At 42.1% G+C, this 16,591-nt stretch overlaps 2 protein-coding genes across 3 annotated transcripts; one reads left to right on the forward strand and one right to left on the reverse strand.

Moving 5' to 3' along the window:
- Positions 1-305: 305 nt before the first annotated feature.
- On the forward strand, positions 306-8,553 carry LOC131209760 (uncharacterized). The gene is made up of 7 exons (XM_058202899.1): positions 306-408; positions 1,612-2,166; positions 4,870-5,565; positions 5,652-5,729; positions 7,706-7,843; positions 7,916-8,012; positions 8,083-8,553. Exons 2-7 carry the CDS (start codon positions 1,998-2,000, stop codon positions 8,234-8,236), a joined length of 1,332 nt encoding a protein of 443 aa, XP_058058882.1. The 5' UTR covers positions 306-408; positions 1,612-1,997; the 3' UTR covers positions 8,237-8,553.
- A 769-nt stretch (positions 8,554-9,322) lies between these two features.
- On the reverse strand, positions 9,323-15,588 carry LOC131206316 (serine/threonine-protein kinase PRP4 homolog). Of its 2 annotated transcripts, XR_009156790.1 has the most exons (9): positions 15,445-15,588; positions 13,866-15,327; positions 13,206-13,798; positions 13,030-13,138; positions 12,402-12,938; positions 11,134-11,651; positions 10,364-10,493; positions 10,147-10,272; positions 9,323-9,901 (listed from the first exon to the last, which is right to left on the reverse strand). XR_009156790.1 is itself a non-coding variant. In XM_058198832.1 (6 exons), exons 1-6 carry the CDS (start codon positions 15,462-15,464, stop codon positions 11,448-11,450), a joined length of 2,925 nt encoding a protein of 974 aa, XP_058054815.1. In that variant the 5' UTR covers positions 15,465-15,588; the 3' UTR covers positions 10,663-11,447. The 2 variants fall into 2 exon arrangements, 1 of the variants encoding a protein (XP_058054815.1); XM_058198832.1 differs by lacking the exons at positions 9,323-9,901; positions 10,147-10,272; positions 10,364-10,493 and having other exon boundaries at positions 10,663-11,651.
- Positions 15,589-16,591: the final 1,003 nt, after the last annotated feature.

Consider the following 16,591-nt stretch of genomic DNA (forward strand, 5'->3'; position numbering starts at 1 on the left):
TACAACTTTCCCTCCAACATTCACCTGCACAATCTGTGCAGACCTTTCATCACCGATCGGCTCACTTTCTTGGGCGGAAAACCGACGGAAAACGCACACCAACGCACCATGATCGAACCGAGAGTTCCGCAGTGGTTTGTGTAAAAACATACAATGACCGGCCTCACGTTTATCCGTGGTCGGTTATTTCGATGTCGGCAGGGACGATTATCTTCACACAACTCGAGCGGGTTTCTTCGTCGTCGGACGGTAAGCTATAGTTGATCTAACGGCCGGCCCAGGTTGATCTCTATTTTCAGTTGCGATCTGGGCCGCCGCAAGGCAACAGCAATATCGACCAGCGAGTTCGGTAGTCGGGTTCGGTGTCAGTCCTCAAAACCGGTGGAGGGTGTCTTCATTGGCCAATAGGTTGAGTTAAATCGTCCGTCCGGCGGTCACCTTCCTATTATCGGCTTCAGTTTTGTAAACAGTGAGTGTACGGAGCTGGTGTAATGGAAACGTTGGAGAAGAAACCCTGCACAAACCAAACATCTCCAATTACTCTCGGTGATACTCGGTGGCCACGCCACGCGGTTTTAAGAGGCCGTTAGAAAAAAGAAAGTTGACGCCACTTCACTTCAAAACCAGGAAACGTTGTCATTCCTTCTCCAAAGGGGGGTTGGTCCCGGTGCCCCACATTTGGTATGCGTGCCACGGGGTCCGTCCGATGTCAACGGAGTGAGAAACACCAGAAACAAAAGTTCACTCTCATCTCTGATTCGTATTATTTTTAAACCGACTAAACCGACTGACCGGCCGTCCGACCGCCCCGTCATGGTGGGCAGGTTCACCGTTCGGTCACTCTTCTTTTGACGGTTGTTTGATTTTTTTAAATGTGTTTCTGCTTACCGTTTACACTTTTTCCGCACTTCGTGTCGCGTGGCAGCGAAGCATTGGCCGCTGGAGAGGCAACAAGGAGTCACACGAAGAACATATTCATCTCGTTTGATTACACCGAACACCCGCACCCGGCTCTAGTTTGACAACTTAAAATATGGGGTGTGTGAGAAAGTTCCCGTTTCTTTGGGAGGTTGTTTTGTGGGGTCGTGTTTTTGTGCAACTCGATGGCCTCACGGCACCATATTTAACATTCTTCCGCAAGCGGCACGCAAGTCTCGTCGTTCGAGCGACCGTTCGCGCAACTCGTGGATTTATTTTTACGAAAAGCCTGGCCCTAGGCCGAAAACGCAAATTCAAATTGTCTGTTACCTAGAGGCGGACCTAGAGAGGAGGTGAAAGCAAAAGCATTGGTGACAAAGCAATAGGGCTGCACTTTCATCGCCGCGGAACGGACTGATGCCGTTGTCGGTCGAGGAAATGCCGACATTTTTTCATTTAGGCAACAATCGGTGATCGACATTTCGACACCCGATGAACGGAAGGGGGTTTTCGGCTTTTTATTTCGGTTTCCCGTGCGGCCACAACTAATCTGGCATTGTTTGTAGTTGTATGCCATTCGAGAATAGTTAGAAAAGACGAGTGTTATGTTGGGCGACGAGGGGTGTGATTTTGGTTTCCTTCTACTGACGGTGAATGCTGACTGAGTTCTCATATAAATTTTGCAATCGACAGTGCAGCACGATCACTTTACACCGCGCTGCAGGTGGTTCACGATCGGAGCTTGAAGAGTTGCTGTGGTACGAAAATGTGACCGGAGAGTACACGTTGCAGTGAAGTGCACAGTGCAATGGTGGCGCGTAGGCCACAATGAAACACGAAGGTAACCGACGGTGAAGTCAGTAGTGTAGCTAGTTCTGTAGAGGTAGTCGTTGTGGCAGTCTGTGAAAGGTTCGTTCGGGAAGTGCGTGAATTGCGGTGCAGTTTGCTAATCACAATCGAAGAAATCCGGTCGCAACAAGCTGTTGGTGCTTCGGATCCTAACCGGGGGTCTGTACCGGTGATATTAATAGTGAAAGCAGCCAGCAGCAGCCAGTCAGACCGTAAAAAAACGCCACAAAATGTCGACCACCTCCATCTCGCGGGAGGAAGAACGAAAGCCGCTGATGGAGGAGTTTTACCGGCAGCGGCGGATTCTGCTCGGTTGCACCGTCCTCATCGGGGTGGCGGCCATCGTATGGATTGTGGCTATTAGCACCGATCACTGGTTTATTGTAACAGGTGGCCAAGGTAAGGTAATTTATTGTACGTTATGGAATCTGATGTTTTTATATTTGTTTTTATTATGGCCGACTGTATTTTACAATATTATGTACTTAAATAATGTTCACCCGTCATTTAGTTTGTAAATTTTGGTTTGTAGGTTTGATGTTTTCTTCCTCATAAATTCGAAGCATATTTAACAAACAAACAATATGAAGTCTATTTTTCATAGAAATAATTTAATAATATTTTTAAATTTATGCGACTCAATTCGTCATAAATCGAATTTCACCCAATTTGTTCCTTCAATGTTTTTCTAATAATTCATTGAACATTCATGTTACTGTTACGAATGTTCACAACGATGCCCTTCCAAATGAAAGCAAATACCATCAGCATAGAAACTTGGCTTCTAATTGAATGGTCCTTTGAAATACTATTATATTAATAGTTATTTCTCACACAAGTAGCGTTCTTTGCTACATGCTGTTACGTGTTGTTATCTCATGTTAAACCACATGTGAGACACCACGCACCTCCATCGGAAAGAAATAGCTCAGCAGTTTCTGACAGTCCTTAAATTTCAACTTTGTTTGACATTGGTCAAATGTCCGAAAGGCTATGCTTCAATGCAGAAATACTGAAAATCACGACAGGCCGCGGGTCTGGTTTGAAACGCTGCCAAATTGTGATCGTGATGGTCCCTGGTGCTCAATCAGCTCACAATAGAACGCCCAAGCGTTTATATTATTCGTCGTTGTCAGGAAGCTGTGCAGCCAATTTACTTCTCATCTAATATCAGTTTGCTTGATGAAGTGCACGGGAATAATGAGCCAAAGCAGAGCGGTTTTGGTTTCAACACCAGCAAACCACCTCGTCATGCTCTAAAAATGCACTCGTAGTCGTAGTCATGCTCTAAAATTCAAGAATAACATGTGCACTCGAAGCGAATGGGTGTCGTTCAATGGTAACGAAGTAACAGTATTCTTAACTACATTTCAAGATAAGACTCTAGAGATTTTTATTCAGAAACAAATTAAATTTATATAACAAATGACGCAAATGAATAAACTATAAATATGTTAGTAAAACAAACAATTAGTCATCATTATTCCTGGTACACGTAAGAAACCTGTTTTTTTTAAATTAAATTTCGTTACATTGTATATGCTGCATAATTGCATTCAGGAAAGAAAACTTCTTGAAAATACGAAAAGGCCAATCCCCCCGACACACGAGACATCCAAGGACGGATAATCATTTGTATTGCTGAGCGTAATGCTTTGCGAACATGTGTCATAATTAATTGAACATCCGGCAGGGCATCATGCGAAGATTTGTAACTCTCGGCCATACCGTGGCCTATTAAATAAGCCTTTGGTTCGAAAACCGAGGAAACTTGCAATGGGTCGATTATATGTCTTAGTGTTTATTTGCTTTATCGGATTGCCTTGCAATATTTGGAAAAAAACATAAGAGAATAAATATGTTTTATGTAAGACACATAATTTACACTTGAGATAAATTGGAGATAAAGTTTTAAAACGAATTGTGAATTATTATTGTTTCCAGAGGCTATCTCGTAGGATATTCTTGAGCGATCAAAATGTGTTTAGTGAACATAAATAATATTGGAACTCTTTGATTTTTGGGGCAAACTAGTCCTTAAGTGAAAAGAAAAAACCATCTTTAAACCAAAACCAAAAATCAAAACATGAACGAATGTCCAATTCTTGACTTTTCCAACTACATTATCGACAGTGTAGTTAGTAAATAAAGAAGTTGAGATGGGTTTTTTTTCATGTAGACGCATGTTTTGCATTTATTGAAAATATTCTGTTCCCCGAATGCATTTCTCGGTTTGCTTTTAATTTTCTGTAATTCTGTCTTTGTTCTTTCCGTTTCTTTTGACTCTTTTGATAATTCGTTACATTGGCATTGTACTGAAATCTACAAAATTTGATTCTTTATTCTTTTTCATTTGTGCTTTCGTCGTTTTCGTAACAGCAGCGTTACTGTAATGAGAATTTGGAACGGACAGGAATTATATTTCCATTAGCATTAGCAAATCAATTACCATGTCAGACCCATGGCCCATGTTTTACTGGTTTTGTGATGCTCTAAGCCTGATTTTAATCCTGGTAATAAGTTTCAAACGAACTATAAAGAATAAAAGTTGCGACCGGAAGAACGAACCGATTTCAACTATAAGTCGATACAAGTCGAGTTACTAACAAACCTTGGCTAACGCATAGGCGTATCATAGTGTATCAGAGTTCTGGCTAACGCAACGCTTTCCACGTAAACCGCAATCCTTATCGAATCAGAAAATCTCGGCAAAACGATCAGATTAAAAATAGGACCTCGCTGCCTCGGCGTTCGGTCCCTGTTGGAGGCGATCCTGCTCTTTTCAACCGTCACACAGCGGAGGTGAGGACCGAGTTTGGTAGATGCAACGACAGACGATCGCCATTAAGGCGAAACACAAACAATCGTGGGGCGGGATTAATTTGCATTATATTTTATTCCGTGACTTGTACAGTTCGAAAGGCCGCAAGGCTGCCTAGTTGGTGTCAGACGACACTTATTAGACTCTAGGCTTCTAGGTTTTTCTAGAAAACAGGGTCGCGTTTAGAAAGCAAATGGTCGCGTTTATCGTTAGGATAGATAACTCTAGCGCACTACATTCACCGATGGATACGGTTTTCTTTGGTCAATTCTCATTTGCAGGCATTTTTATACCAGATACACGACGGTACTTTAAATCGTCGCACTCTGGGCTGTGGAAAATATGCCGCTACGGAGTGATCCCGGCGGTGTTGGCACAATCGAACGCAACACGAAACTTCACGACGCTTTCGTTTGTCAACGAGAACCGCATTTCGGCGATGCGCCAATCAATCGCCAAGGAACCGTACATTCGGGACTTTCTCGAGGCCGAGCTAAAAACGGATAATCTTACCGAGGTGAACGACAACTTTCGCCGGCATCTGTTCGCTTCCTGGATCGCTGACGACGAGGATCAGTTCCAAGAGCTAAAGTCCCAGTTTCACGAGATTACGGGCAAGCTTCGCCAGCAGGATAGCGTGGCGGTACAGAAGCTGAAAAATCCACCACTCATGATGCTCGACCCGACCGACCTGAACTCGGTGCGGGAAACACTGAAGGAACCGGTGGCTGCGGTGCTTTCGACGGTGACGATTAACGCGACCGAAATCAACGTGCTGGTTCCGATAACGCTGTCCGAGGCGCTGTTCGATGACTGGGAGCAGCGGCCGGGCGTGATTTATCTGCTTTGGAGTTTCGCCAAAGCGATGAATATCCCGCCGTACATCGTTAGCCCAAATGGCACCAAATACATCATCCGACCGCCAGTCCCACCGAAGAAGGGCCGAATAGGAAATGGCTACGAGTACACGCCTTTCAGTGAGCTAACAGCACAAACTTCAGGTATTCTTACGAGCAAATGCTTATTTGATATTTGTATTCCTCTCTTCTGTTCTGCCTCGAAGAAAAATGCAAGCTCCACGATCTCTTCCCCACCGATGATGAAATCAAGCAGGATCCCTCGATAGACGATGACCTTCTTGGTGAGTTGCGCTCAATTATCGCCCATATCCACATGCCACCCTCACCTTGAGCTCCCTACTCAGTGAGGCTCTGTGAGGAATCATGGTACAAAATGTGATTAACTGCACGACCCTCATATCATAGGTTCTGCCTTTCGTAGTATATTTCATTTCCGGGAATTCCTTTTTTTATATTTGAGCGTTTCTATGAGTTTTGTTGGCTAAAAATATAATATCATTACCATAAATGCACCCTCCTTGAATTATGCATCCTTACGCCATCTAAACGCACATTCGATGCATTTGTCATTCTGTTGCGAATGCACCCTTCTCCTCGATGCCTTCCGGAAAACCGACATGATCGTGACAGAAAAAGGTGAAGAGTTCTACAATCCGGAGTTCCAGGCCGAAGGTACGCAATAATCATCATCAACCCGAATCGAGCAACAATTATCTATGCAGCAGTCTACCTTTCTTTGCTTGTTTCCGTCTTTTACTAGCCACACCAAAGTTGCTGGTTTCTTTTCCCCGTTGCATTAGAAAGCATTGCGGCAATCGTAGTCAGCATTGCCGATGGAGGCACCCTTCAGTGCCATTAGCTGATCAATGTTGCATCATGGTTGTTTGTTTCCGTATCTGTTGTGACTAAACCTGTATTATGGATGTTGCTTACTGTGCATTGACCATTTTTATATTCCTTTCTTGTGCATCTGTTATTGTACAAATAGCGCATTTGATAAATATTAAATTTCCGCCGCTATACGATGAAAGGGAATAAAACAAATGTCGTGCAATTGCGGAAATTATTATTAAAAAGTTTATTATTAACTCGTATTATCCTCCTTAGATATTAACTAGGGTCCTATTATGCACATCATTTCGAAATATTGTTGTCTTGATTTATTATGAAAAATCTAAGAAGTAGTTAGAATTTAGCGACTATGCGAAAAGATCAAAACATTGTAGCTTCCCAAGTACGATTGTTTGGTAGTATTCTTTCAGAATGTTTGTAATGTTTTCATTGCTGAAAATGTGTGAGTAAAACATTATCAAAACAGTTTTAATAAGGGTAGTAAGCCCTTTGATTCTTACCGATTGAGTGAGATGACAATTTGAGCGAAACTGAACCACACCACGTGGTTTGTAATTTTCCTTTTTTCTCCCAAGTTCAGTTACTAATTTGTACCTTTTGGCAGGATCTTAAACAACTGGCATGAAAATTCGTATCGCAACAGTTGATGCATTTCGGGAACTGATGACATTCACCTGATTTTTATGACTCGTCCCACATATGTCATAGCCAAATGTTGCCACATGAAATTCTAAGAGAACCGCCCATTTGTGAAACATGTGCATCGAGCACAGCTTTTATTGCTACAGGCGCACGTGGGAGAAGCACTGAAACAATAACCGGCCATATCAACGTTTCGAAAAACACTTTCCAACGCGAAATATTCTAACATTTTTACGCTTTTTTCCTAAAAGTATAGCTTTTCTCTACAGCACTTCAATATCATTTGAAATGAAACTATATTTTACGACGCAGAATCGTAAAACACGACATCCAAGACTGAAACTTACGATGGTACACCAACGGCCACCTTGTTTCAAACTAAGTTAAGATTTGCACGTTAGAGAACAAGAAAATTCGCTCTTTCTTCATTAACAACATACTTTCTTGTGTACTGTATTATGAAACATGATCTAATATACGTTAACACACATCACTCACCTTCGATTGTTTTTGAAGGTTTTCTTATGTAGTATAAACGCATAGGGATGTATGAAATAATTAAAACATTTTCAATTTTTCAGTACTAATGTAGTTGGATGCTAAAAATCGTGTATGTTATTGATACTCCTGCTAGTGACTATTGTTTTGTTACTAAAAAAATCGTTAACAGTTTTTTAAAGCGATTTCTAGCACAATTTCCTTCTTTTTCTTTTAGGATGTTATTGCATTCTGTTTCGATAATTTAGTTCTCTCTCATTAACAGACTATAGTCGCACCGAAGCGTCGTTTGCGTGCATCACTGTGTTCGTAATGGTGATGGGTTTCATCTTTTCAATCTACACATTCTTGAACCCGCGATACATGTTCAAAAGACTGGCCGGAGGAATACATTTCATATCAGGTAAATTGAACTCGCAGTGTAACTTAAAAGGCCGGAGAAAACTACTTTAATTCATTATCTTTTACCCGTTAGCATCGACCAGCATTGTGGTGATTCAAGTCCTAGTGGCTTCCGTAGAGTACGAAAAGGAAAATATATCCTACACCTTCCCAAAGGGTGCCAAATATAGGTAAGCACAAACATTACAATCATTTCTTCTTCTGCCACTCTCCTTAATTCGATAACATTTTCTAATACAGCTACGGATACGGGTTCTATCTGGCCTGGTTCGTGTTCATGTCGAACATCTACGCAGGATTGGCGTTCATGTGGTACTCGAAGAAGAAGAAAGGCAATAAGGCGGCTACCGAGGAGTTGGGTATGGCTGACGAACCTATAAATATTGGCCGATAAGTATGCACCGCGAACAAACAGCGACAATGGGTACAGACCAATCTAGTCTGACACCAAAGACAATGTGGATGAAGAACTGTAAGATTGTGCTACAAGTGGCAGGCACGTATGAGCCAAGTGATCGATACGCACGCATCAGTGACGCACCCGCGTCAACGAACCAGCAAGAAAGCATTAAGACATTGTATTTTTTCATTTCTTGGCCTACCTATGTTTTCAGTTGGTAACTACCATTTATTATCGACGTCGTTTTTCTGCCTATTTTTTTGTCCCGATTTAACTGTTACCACAAACCAATAAAGTTAAGCCTGTTAAGATATGTTGCATTTTCTTTTGTATAAAGATCGCTAGATTGATCGCTCATCGAGAAATTAAATGCACCGGTAAGTTCTTGATCGAACACGACTGATTTTTAATGATAAAATTATCTTGGGTTTTCATCAATCTGTGTCCCAAAGTCCATAGTTCCATGGTGTTCCCTCCAACTTTTTGCATAGGTGTATACTAATATATGTTTGGCTGCATCGCACATTATCCTAGTAAGAAGAGATTTCAATTTAATAACAAAAACTCGATTGTCGTATACTAAAATATATTTTTTTCTGTCTTAGAAGAACGGACTGGGCCGTATTTATATTTTAAAATATGTAACTACTATAATTTAAATTCAATTCAAAATAAACATTGACTGTAATGTACGGTGCTTTACAATCGTGTTTTTAAGTTCAACGTATTGCCAGCGTGTAAAAGAAATAATATTGGTACCAAAGCGTTATGATTCAGAATGATGTGCTACAATTATTTCACGATCACGAGTTTTGCACTCAACCTGATACGCTTTCAGGATTCGAACTAACGTGTTTTGCATACAAACCGCTGAATCGGTGCAGTGCAGACCGATGACCTACAGCCAAACCACAGCGACTTAAAGTTACGTTGATGAATATAGATTAAATTGTAGCTTTTTTCGAAAGATTGAAAAATTTCTTTCCTATTCACCAATTTACAAGTTTGTCAAAATTACCATCGTACACGTAAAGTATCATTGCACAACTAGAACTTTATATCTTTATATTATGTCTACTTTATTATGTGTTTTTGTCCCATCAACATTCAATATTCCCACCTTCAATTTCAGTTTATGGACTAATAATGGACGGCGATGTCTTCTTTGCGTGGCCACTTTACCTGTCAACTCCTTAAATACTTACCATATTTAGTAAATATACTGTGGAATATTCGATGTCTATAGAAATGTTCTTCTTCTGCAACGAGCCTACAACGAATGAATAGCTAATGGTCCTTGTCCTCGAGGATTATGTCTCGCTACGAGTCCAAATTAAAATGGCACCGGAATCCATCGTCGGAGACAAAACAAATCATATTTAATGTTGATTTCGTTTGACCCCAACCTAACGTTTGTTGCGTAATTTTGTTCAACGGGCTGCATCATGACTTGATGGCTGGAAAGAAACACAAATGCACAGGCAAATAACTTATGGAAGTATGAAACGAATGAAAACATAACAACCTAATCATTCATGAGCCTTGCTCGGGTTGCGAACAATCCGGTAGTTATGAACTGCTTACGAATGCGCTTTCCCGCCTTTGTAAGTCGGTCGTTTACCGGTGTATTTCGATAGATGTAACCAACTTCCAATGGCGCTATCGGATCGGTTAAAGAGGGGACAAACAGTTGTATATGAAAAACCCGAAATAATTAACAGAAATCGCAAAAACTACAGAAAAAATATCCTAAAATTGGGAGGAAAGCAAAATTTCGATAGCTACAACTACAAAATTAATATTTACTTTACAGCTGGAAGTAGCTGGTAATGTGGCATTACGAAATTTGAATGGAATTCAAATGCGTAATAGAAAGGAAAAAAGATGTATAACTTCATCACTACCTATCTGGCACAGCATTTTCATCCTCGCTTGAAGGCTCGGTAGGGAAGAAACTCAAGACAGTGTTCCCGCCATGCAAGTTAAAACCGGATACGGCGCTGCCCGTTAGTTGCTGCGAAACGGACAATCTTGTTGGGGGTTAATTCAAAATATACCATTAGTTTTATGAAGCGAACTACGAGTGACGGTGTCGTGTGCGTGTTTGCATCATAGCTTTACTTTTGTTCTATCTCAAGCAGTGGGCGATTCCTGATTTGGTCCCATCCGCAGCGCAGTTATCTTCGGCGTCCGTGCTTGTCACCTTTCCATTCGCTCTGGAAACGAGTCCGAGTCCGGGAAACAACACTCGCTGAAAAATATGAAACAATATAGTGAAAACTGTTTGCAACTCTCAGCATTCGAACATTATTAAGATTGAAAATTTAATTTAGATTGCTCAAAATTTCCTTCTCTTTCGAAGTCGTGTTTAGGTGTTATCCTTGTTGAAAAGGAATTATTTTTATTTTCGTACTCTCTCTCTCTCTCTGTTTTCCCTTCCAGGTATGTTATGTTTCAACAGTACATGATCCCCCATTTGTATTCTATCTGTTCTCTTTTACATCTTCTTGGTTAACACAATAACAGGGGACTTCATTAAAACAATAATTGTTAATCGATCATATTGAAATAAAATCAAACCTCTTAGGAGTTCCGTATCATTATTTTTCAATTGAATTAAAAGCTAAACTGATGAAATTTAATGCTAGTACTATGCTTGACAATGCTCTTTCGAAAGCTATTTGAATGGTAGAGTTAAAATCCTTCCTTTACATGATTGACGATAAACTATAAAGAACTCATGCATTTCATTGTATTTTGATACTACACGTCGATGAAAATTCATTATCAGCGTTTTGTTAAGAACTTTTTTCACGTTGGCTTCTTATTCTTTTTATCGTGAATAGGGCTAATACGGTTACTACATGGGTGGCTTTTTATTTGTTGTTTACCTCTCTTATTTTTGCTTCGCGAAAAAACAAGAGATTACGTCTCTACAAGCGCGGTCTGTGCATTACCAAACACACACCGCCTGGTACGAACACGATAGGGGAGGTTGTGCATACTGGGGCCGGTCGTCCTTCGATCGATCGATGCATGAAGTGAGGGAATGACGTAGACAGTGAAGCACAAGTAAGAAAAGGAGTGTGAATAGGTATGTGTTTATAACTGACGCTTTTTCAGAATGCTTATCCATCCGAAAGTTGAAGTGTACACTTCCATCGTATATAGGCCGACCATGTCGTGTAAAGCTTCATCTTAGCATTCAGATCTTGTCCTGTATGAAGGGATGCGCCAAGGCATGGTTCAGCGATATGCGCTTGGCCGGATCGAGGGCTAGCATTTTATCCAGCAGATCCTTCAACTGCGACACCTTCCGAATCTGATCGTCGGGGAGATTCTGGCCAGCTATCAGCTCCTGCTGCAAGTCCCGTGTCGCTTTTATAACTGACACCACCACAATTTTTTCCTACAAAAACAGACAGAAAAACCCGAAAAACAAAAACAAAATGGAAAATAAAAAAGTATTAAATTAGTGCCACACCACAGCCGCGGAGCGTGCGTGAATTGTTTTAAATATTATATGGTGCTATATGTTTTAGTATCTTTATGCGTTTCTTACGCGTGCAATCTTCGGTACAGGAAGCCAACATTAACTCGGGAGTTTCGTCGCGCTTCCCTAAAATAAACAAAATTGTATGTGGCGATAGCAAGCCACAACGGAGGAATGGAGTGTAAGCTTCAAGTATTGATAGTTTAAGTTCGGCAAAATGTAGTAATCGATGTTATCTACTTTTTTATGTTTAATACCTGGCAGAGCCGTATGGGTAAGATCACCTATCTGAAACGATGAAAAGTAATAGACCATGCACGAAGAGCAAATCAAGGGAAAAATACGTTTCTGACAAGATGGCAAGTTTGTTTGCTTGCTGATCCTTACCAAGACCGGGAAAACACTAGTTATTGGATGTTACGATGACAACGAAGGTAAGGATCGATGTAGTTTGCCATTTAACGAACTTAAACTTTGTTTAAAGCTAAATTTCAAATTAAACATCAACAATCGCCCGAGAGTTAAATTGTTATAAACCTTTCAAACAACACTCTTCTTGAACAGCAATATTGAACACTTTACAATGGTGTTTAGCATCCATGCTGTGATCTATTTCTTTTAACCGCTTGTAAAAGTTATGTTTCCATTTGCATATCTGGTACTTACCCTTTCGGTAATTTTATCGATTTCGTGTGAGAGAAAGTTGCAGTTCTGATCAAAGTGCTGATCCTTAAACTGGCCCTTCCGTATCAGCTTGTTTGGCATCTTGCCCTTCAGATCCATGAAAAATTTAAGCATTTGATTATTGGACTGCCCACTAAACAGGATCTTGCCGGTGTATAGTTCGTAGATGGAGCAACCTGCCGACCACATGTCGATGCCATAGTCATACGGTAGCCCGAGAATGATCTCCGGCGCACGGTAGAAGCGAGACACGAGATAAGGAGTGATTTCGTTGTCGGTGATCGCGGAAGCGGAACCGAAATCGCATAACTTCAGGACGAGATTGTTTTCGTTCACGAGAATATTGTCCGGCTTGATATCGGCATGCAGAATTCCGGTCTTTTTGAGCAGCTTTAGGGCAAGCAGCAGCTGCTGGGTATAACTTCGTACCGCTTTGATGTGAAGACCTACGTTTTTCCCGTACTTTTTGAGCACCTCACGTAGATTCATTGACAGTGGCTCAAGGACCATGCAAAGATGCTTTATACAAACCATTGTGAATAGAAAAAACAGCATAAGCATTTACTTAAAGAGTTTGAATTTCACATTTGGAATCAACTCGTGTGCCTACCTGCTTGTGGAAGAAGTGTCGGTACAATCGAAGGCAATGGTACCGATCGGTTGGGTCGGCATCGTTCAGCTTTTTTAGAATTTCGAGTTCCCGTAATCCCGTTTTATGCCTTCAATGATTGTAAAAAGAGCATCGTTAACTTCGAAGGGGGACAGCAGACAGCAAAGGTAACTCACATGATTTCGTTGTTCCGAATAATCTTGACCGCAACAAATGCACTTCCACGAGCCTGATCCCGTGCCTTTACGACGGTACTGAACACGCCCTGGCCAGTGTAGTTGGCGACCACATACCGGTTGTCGAGCATTTCACCGATCCGGACACGATAGTAGCCTTCCGCGTCGTCCCAGTTGTCTGTCAGGGCCGGATTTTCGTGTGCCTGTCTGCCCCCGCCCATCACCGTGCCAGGCGAGTCGAAGTTCGAGTCGATGTCCTGTTCAGCAAACATGTCCCATTCGGGACGTTTAGCATTTTCTTTCGCAGTATGTTTCGGTTCCTTACTCTGCCTGTCCAGGTCTTTCGATGGTTCTGGTGCTTTCAGCTTACGTTCTACCTTATCCATCAGATCCTTCCGCTCGCTCGGTATCGGTGGGGTTAAGGACTGGTCGGAATGCCGATCTTCCGACAAAAGATCGATTCCTTCTTCCTGACTGTTTCCCGGCGATTCGTTCCGGGATGATGGTCCAGCGCTGGCGTTCATCTGTCGCAGTTCCGGCGGTTCGACTGCTTCCATCGCAGTGCTACTATCCTCATTCACGACGCCAAGTTTCTAAAAAGTTACAAAAAGTATATTTAAAGTTTCGTTTATGGTAATCAATTGTTCACGAACTGTTTACCTTGAGCAGAGCTTCACGTTCCTTGCGCCTCTTCTCTATGATCTTCTCCTCATCTTCCTCGTCATCGATGTCGATGTCCCCAATATCGCTGTCACTGCTAGACTCCTTGTGCTGTTTCAGTCCTTCGCTGAGTGAATCTTTGAACCGATCGTCTTCTGTTTTCCGAGATGCCTTTCCGCCAGCTCGGCCATCGCGCCCATTACGCTGCCATCCCCGATAGTTGCGGTCGCGATCCCTCATTTCCCAACCACGTTCGCGGTGGCGATCTCGCTCACGGTTCAATCTTCCTGGGCCTCCAACGCGGTCTCTACTTCGGCTGCGTGCTCGTAACCGATCACGACCGCCAGGACCACCACGAGGGCGGTCGAACCTCTCCTGAGAGCGTCGGTCACGTGGAGAATATCCCCGCCGATCACGATACCGTTCTATCGATCGATCCCGATCACGTTGGCGCCGCGCCCGTTCCCTGTCCCGCTCACGGACCTTCTCTCGCTCGAAGCGCTCTTCGGCCATTCGGCGCTTGTAATTATCTTCCTCCCGATTACGTCGATCCGTTTCTCGTTCCCGCTCGCGGTCCATCTGCTTTGTTCGACCATCCCCCATGTACTGCTCCTTGCCTCGTTTCTCAGATTCCACATTGCCACCTTTAGCCGTGCCCAGCGGTTGATCCACTTTTGCACTTCGTGATCCTCGGTTCGCGCCGCTTGGTAGCTTCCTGAGCTGATGCTCCACTTCATCCGGAGTCGAGTCTCCATCGATGGTGATAATTGCATCACTGCCATCAACCTTTACTTTTTTCGGCTGCCTTCCTGCTCTGGTGTTGTTTGCACTCTCGTCTTCCTCGTCCGTCGCATACTCACCAAGCCTTGCCTGCAACAGCGCTTTCTGGCGCATTAGTTCTTCGAGGTTCAGCTCATCGTCCTCAATAACTGCTACATCCGGGCTCGGAGCGTCCTCCACCGCAGTTTCGTCGCTTTCACTTTCTACCGAAACTACATCCTCTTTATGCTTGTCAAGTTCCTTGGTCAACAAGTGCACTAACTTGTCCGGATCCGTCGAAATGTGTTCCTTGCGTTTCTCGACCACTACCACTCTAGTGCTTCCATTATTTTTTGGCCGCACTCGCTCCGATTTATCACCCTCCTCACAGTCACTCGCAAGTTGTATAGGTTTTGGTTTAATAACCGGCAATTCCTGTATGCGCACATCTGCGACTTTGGACCCATTTCGGGAGGGCTCTCCATCTGTCGTACTGTTGCCATCAGCGCCATCCTCACGATGCTTTCGTTTATGTTTTTTATGTTTCTTGCTCTTGTATAGCTTGTCCGCACGGTCCGATTTGGATGATTTCTTGTGGCGCTTGTGCTTCTTGTGTTTTCGGGAACTGCTGGTTTGCTTTTTGTCGACCTTATTCTGCGGGCTTTGCTCTTCGTCCGCTGTACCACTCTCATCCGACGCAATACTGCTGGAAGAATGCAAACAAGTTTTATAGATTTAGCCTTCAATTGTTGCTGACACTTCAAACAAAAGAATGACCATCTCGATGGGAAGCCGTGCACTTTTTAAGCAAACTACTTACATCACTTCACGAGAGGTCATCTTAACACGTTGATTAGCGAGTGGATGAAAGTGTTGCTTGTAGAACTGATACAACCTCACAAGGTCAACAAATCAATCTGCGGACTTTTCTTACGCTCTGATTATTACCTGACGCGAATTTAAGAAATGACTCAGAAAGAGAAAGATATATGAATATATATATAGATCTACAGCACAAAAAGAGCTCAGCAAACGTCAAGTGAAAATGACGTTTCTCGCGCATTGATTTGTGAGGGGTAGGAAGCAGTAAATGATGGGTAGGAAATTTAAAATATCAGTTAATTTAGTTTATTCGTGTAAAATTTTATTTGTAAAAGTTTGTTCTCTTAAAATAATTAAACAAACATTAAACTTTTTACATTATTGTTGTATTATATTTTTGTTCGGATAACGATTGATAGTGCGATAAATGATGAAAATACCGATTTTTGATATAAATTGTCGGTTTTTCCTTACTTTTCGGTCGAGACAAAATTACCCTTCCTACAATAAATAAAATCACAATTACTTGGCAGTTTTACGAACAGTTTTCATTAAACACTTCATACGGAGGGTGATTTGCTTGGTTGTTTATAATGAAACCAGTCCTGTCGATGCTAATATTGCCGTGAATGAAAGCACCAACCACAACTAACAAAACGCATAGTACCGGAATTGAGGAGCGCCCATGGAATAGGGAATTATTTTCGGCATCACATCATTCACTCTCTCCAATCGACTCTTTAAGATACCGCACATGCAAAACCTGCTATTTTGCAATTCCCTAAGCAATAATAAATACATTTTCTGCGCTGTCAATTATGATGGAAAATGCAGCGAAATAAATATTGCGAGTCGTATGACCAACGCCCAGCCTAAAACAGTTTGTGTGCCCGAATTGTGAACATATTTTTGGTGATAATATTCGTTTGCTATACAGTGTCACTATCAATTAATGTTTGTTATCTCTGTCAGTTGGTAGTTTTATGCAGAATAAGTGGTATCATTTCGCAAAACCAAAACTTGTCAAAATAGCGACGGTTACAATATGATGCTTTATCAATAAACGATAAAACTGGTATCGATTTTATAAAGCGAATGTTGGCGTTACTGTGCACACGTTGGAGAATTGTTTTACAAGAATTCCA

The sequence above is a fragment of the Anopheles bellator genome, chromosome 1 (assembly GCF_943735745.2).
Source record: "Anopheles bellator chromosome 1, idAnoBellAS_SP24_06.2, whole genome shotgun sequence".
Taxonomy (NCBI): domain Eukaryota; kingdom Metazoa; phylum Arthropoda; class Insecta; order Diptera; family Culicidae; genus Anopheles; species Anopheles bellator.

Excerpts from the sequence above, each read along its gene's own strand:
- LOC131206316 (XM_058198832.1), bottom strand. The coding sequence starts at position 15,464 with ATGACCTCTCGTGAAGTGAT. Across the intron at positions 15,328-15,444 it reads ATGACCTCTCGTGAAGTGAT|TATTGCGTCGGATGAGAGTG; the intron begins GTAAGTAGTTTG and ends TTCTTCCAGCAG. Across the intron at positions 13,799-13,865 it reads AACGTGAAGCTCTGCTCAAG|AAACTTGGCGTCGTGAATGA; the intron begins GTAAACAGTTCG and ends GTAACTTTTTAG.
- LOC131209760 (XM_058202899.1), top strand. The coding sequence starts at position 1,998 with ATGTCGACCACCTCCATCTCGCGGGAGGAAGAACGAAAGCCGCTGATG. Across the intron at positions 5,730-7,705 it reads GATAGACGATGACCTTCTTG|ACTATAGTCGCACCGAAGCG; the intron begins GTGAGTTGCGCT and ends TCTCATTAACAG. Across the intron at positions 8,013-8,082 it reads CCAAAGGGTGCCAAATATAG|CTACGGATACGGGTTCTATC; the intron begins GTAAGCACAAAC and ends TTTCTAATACAG.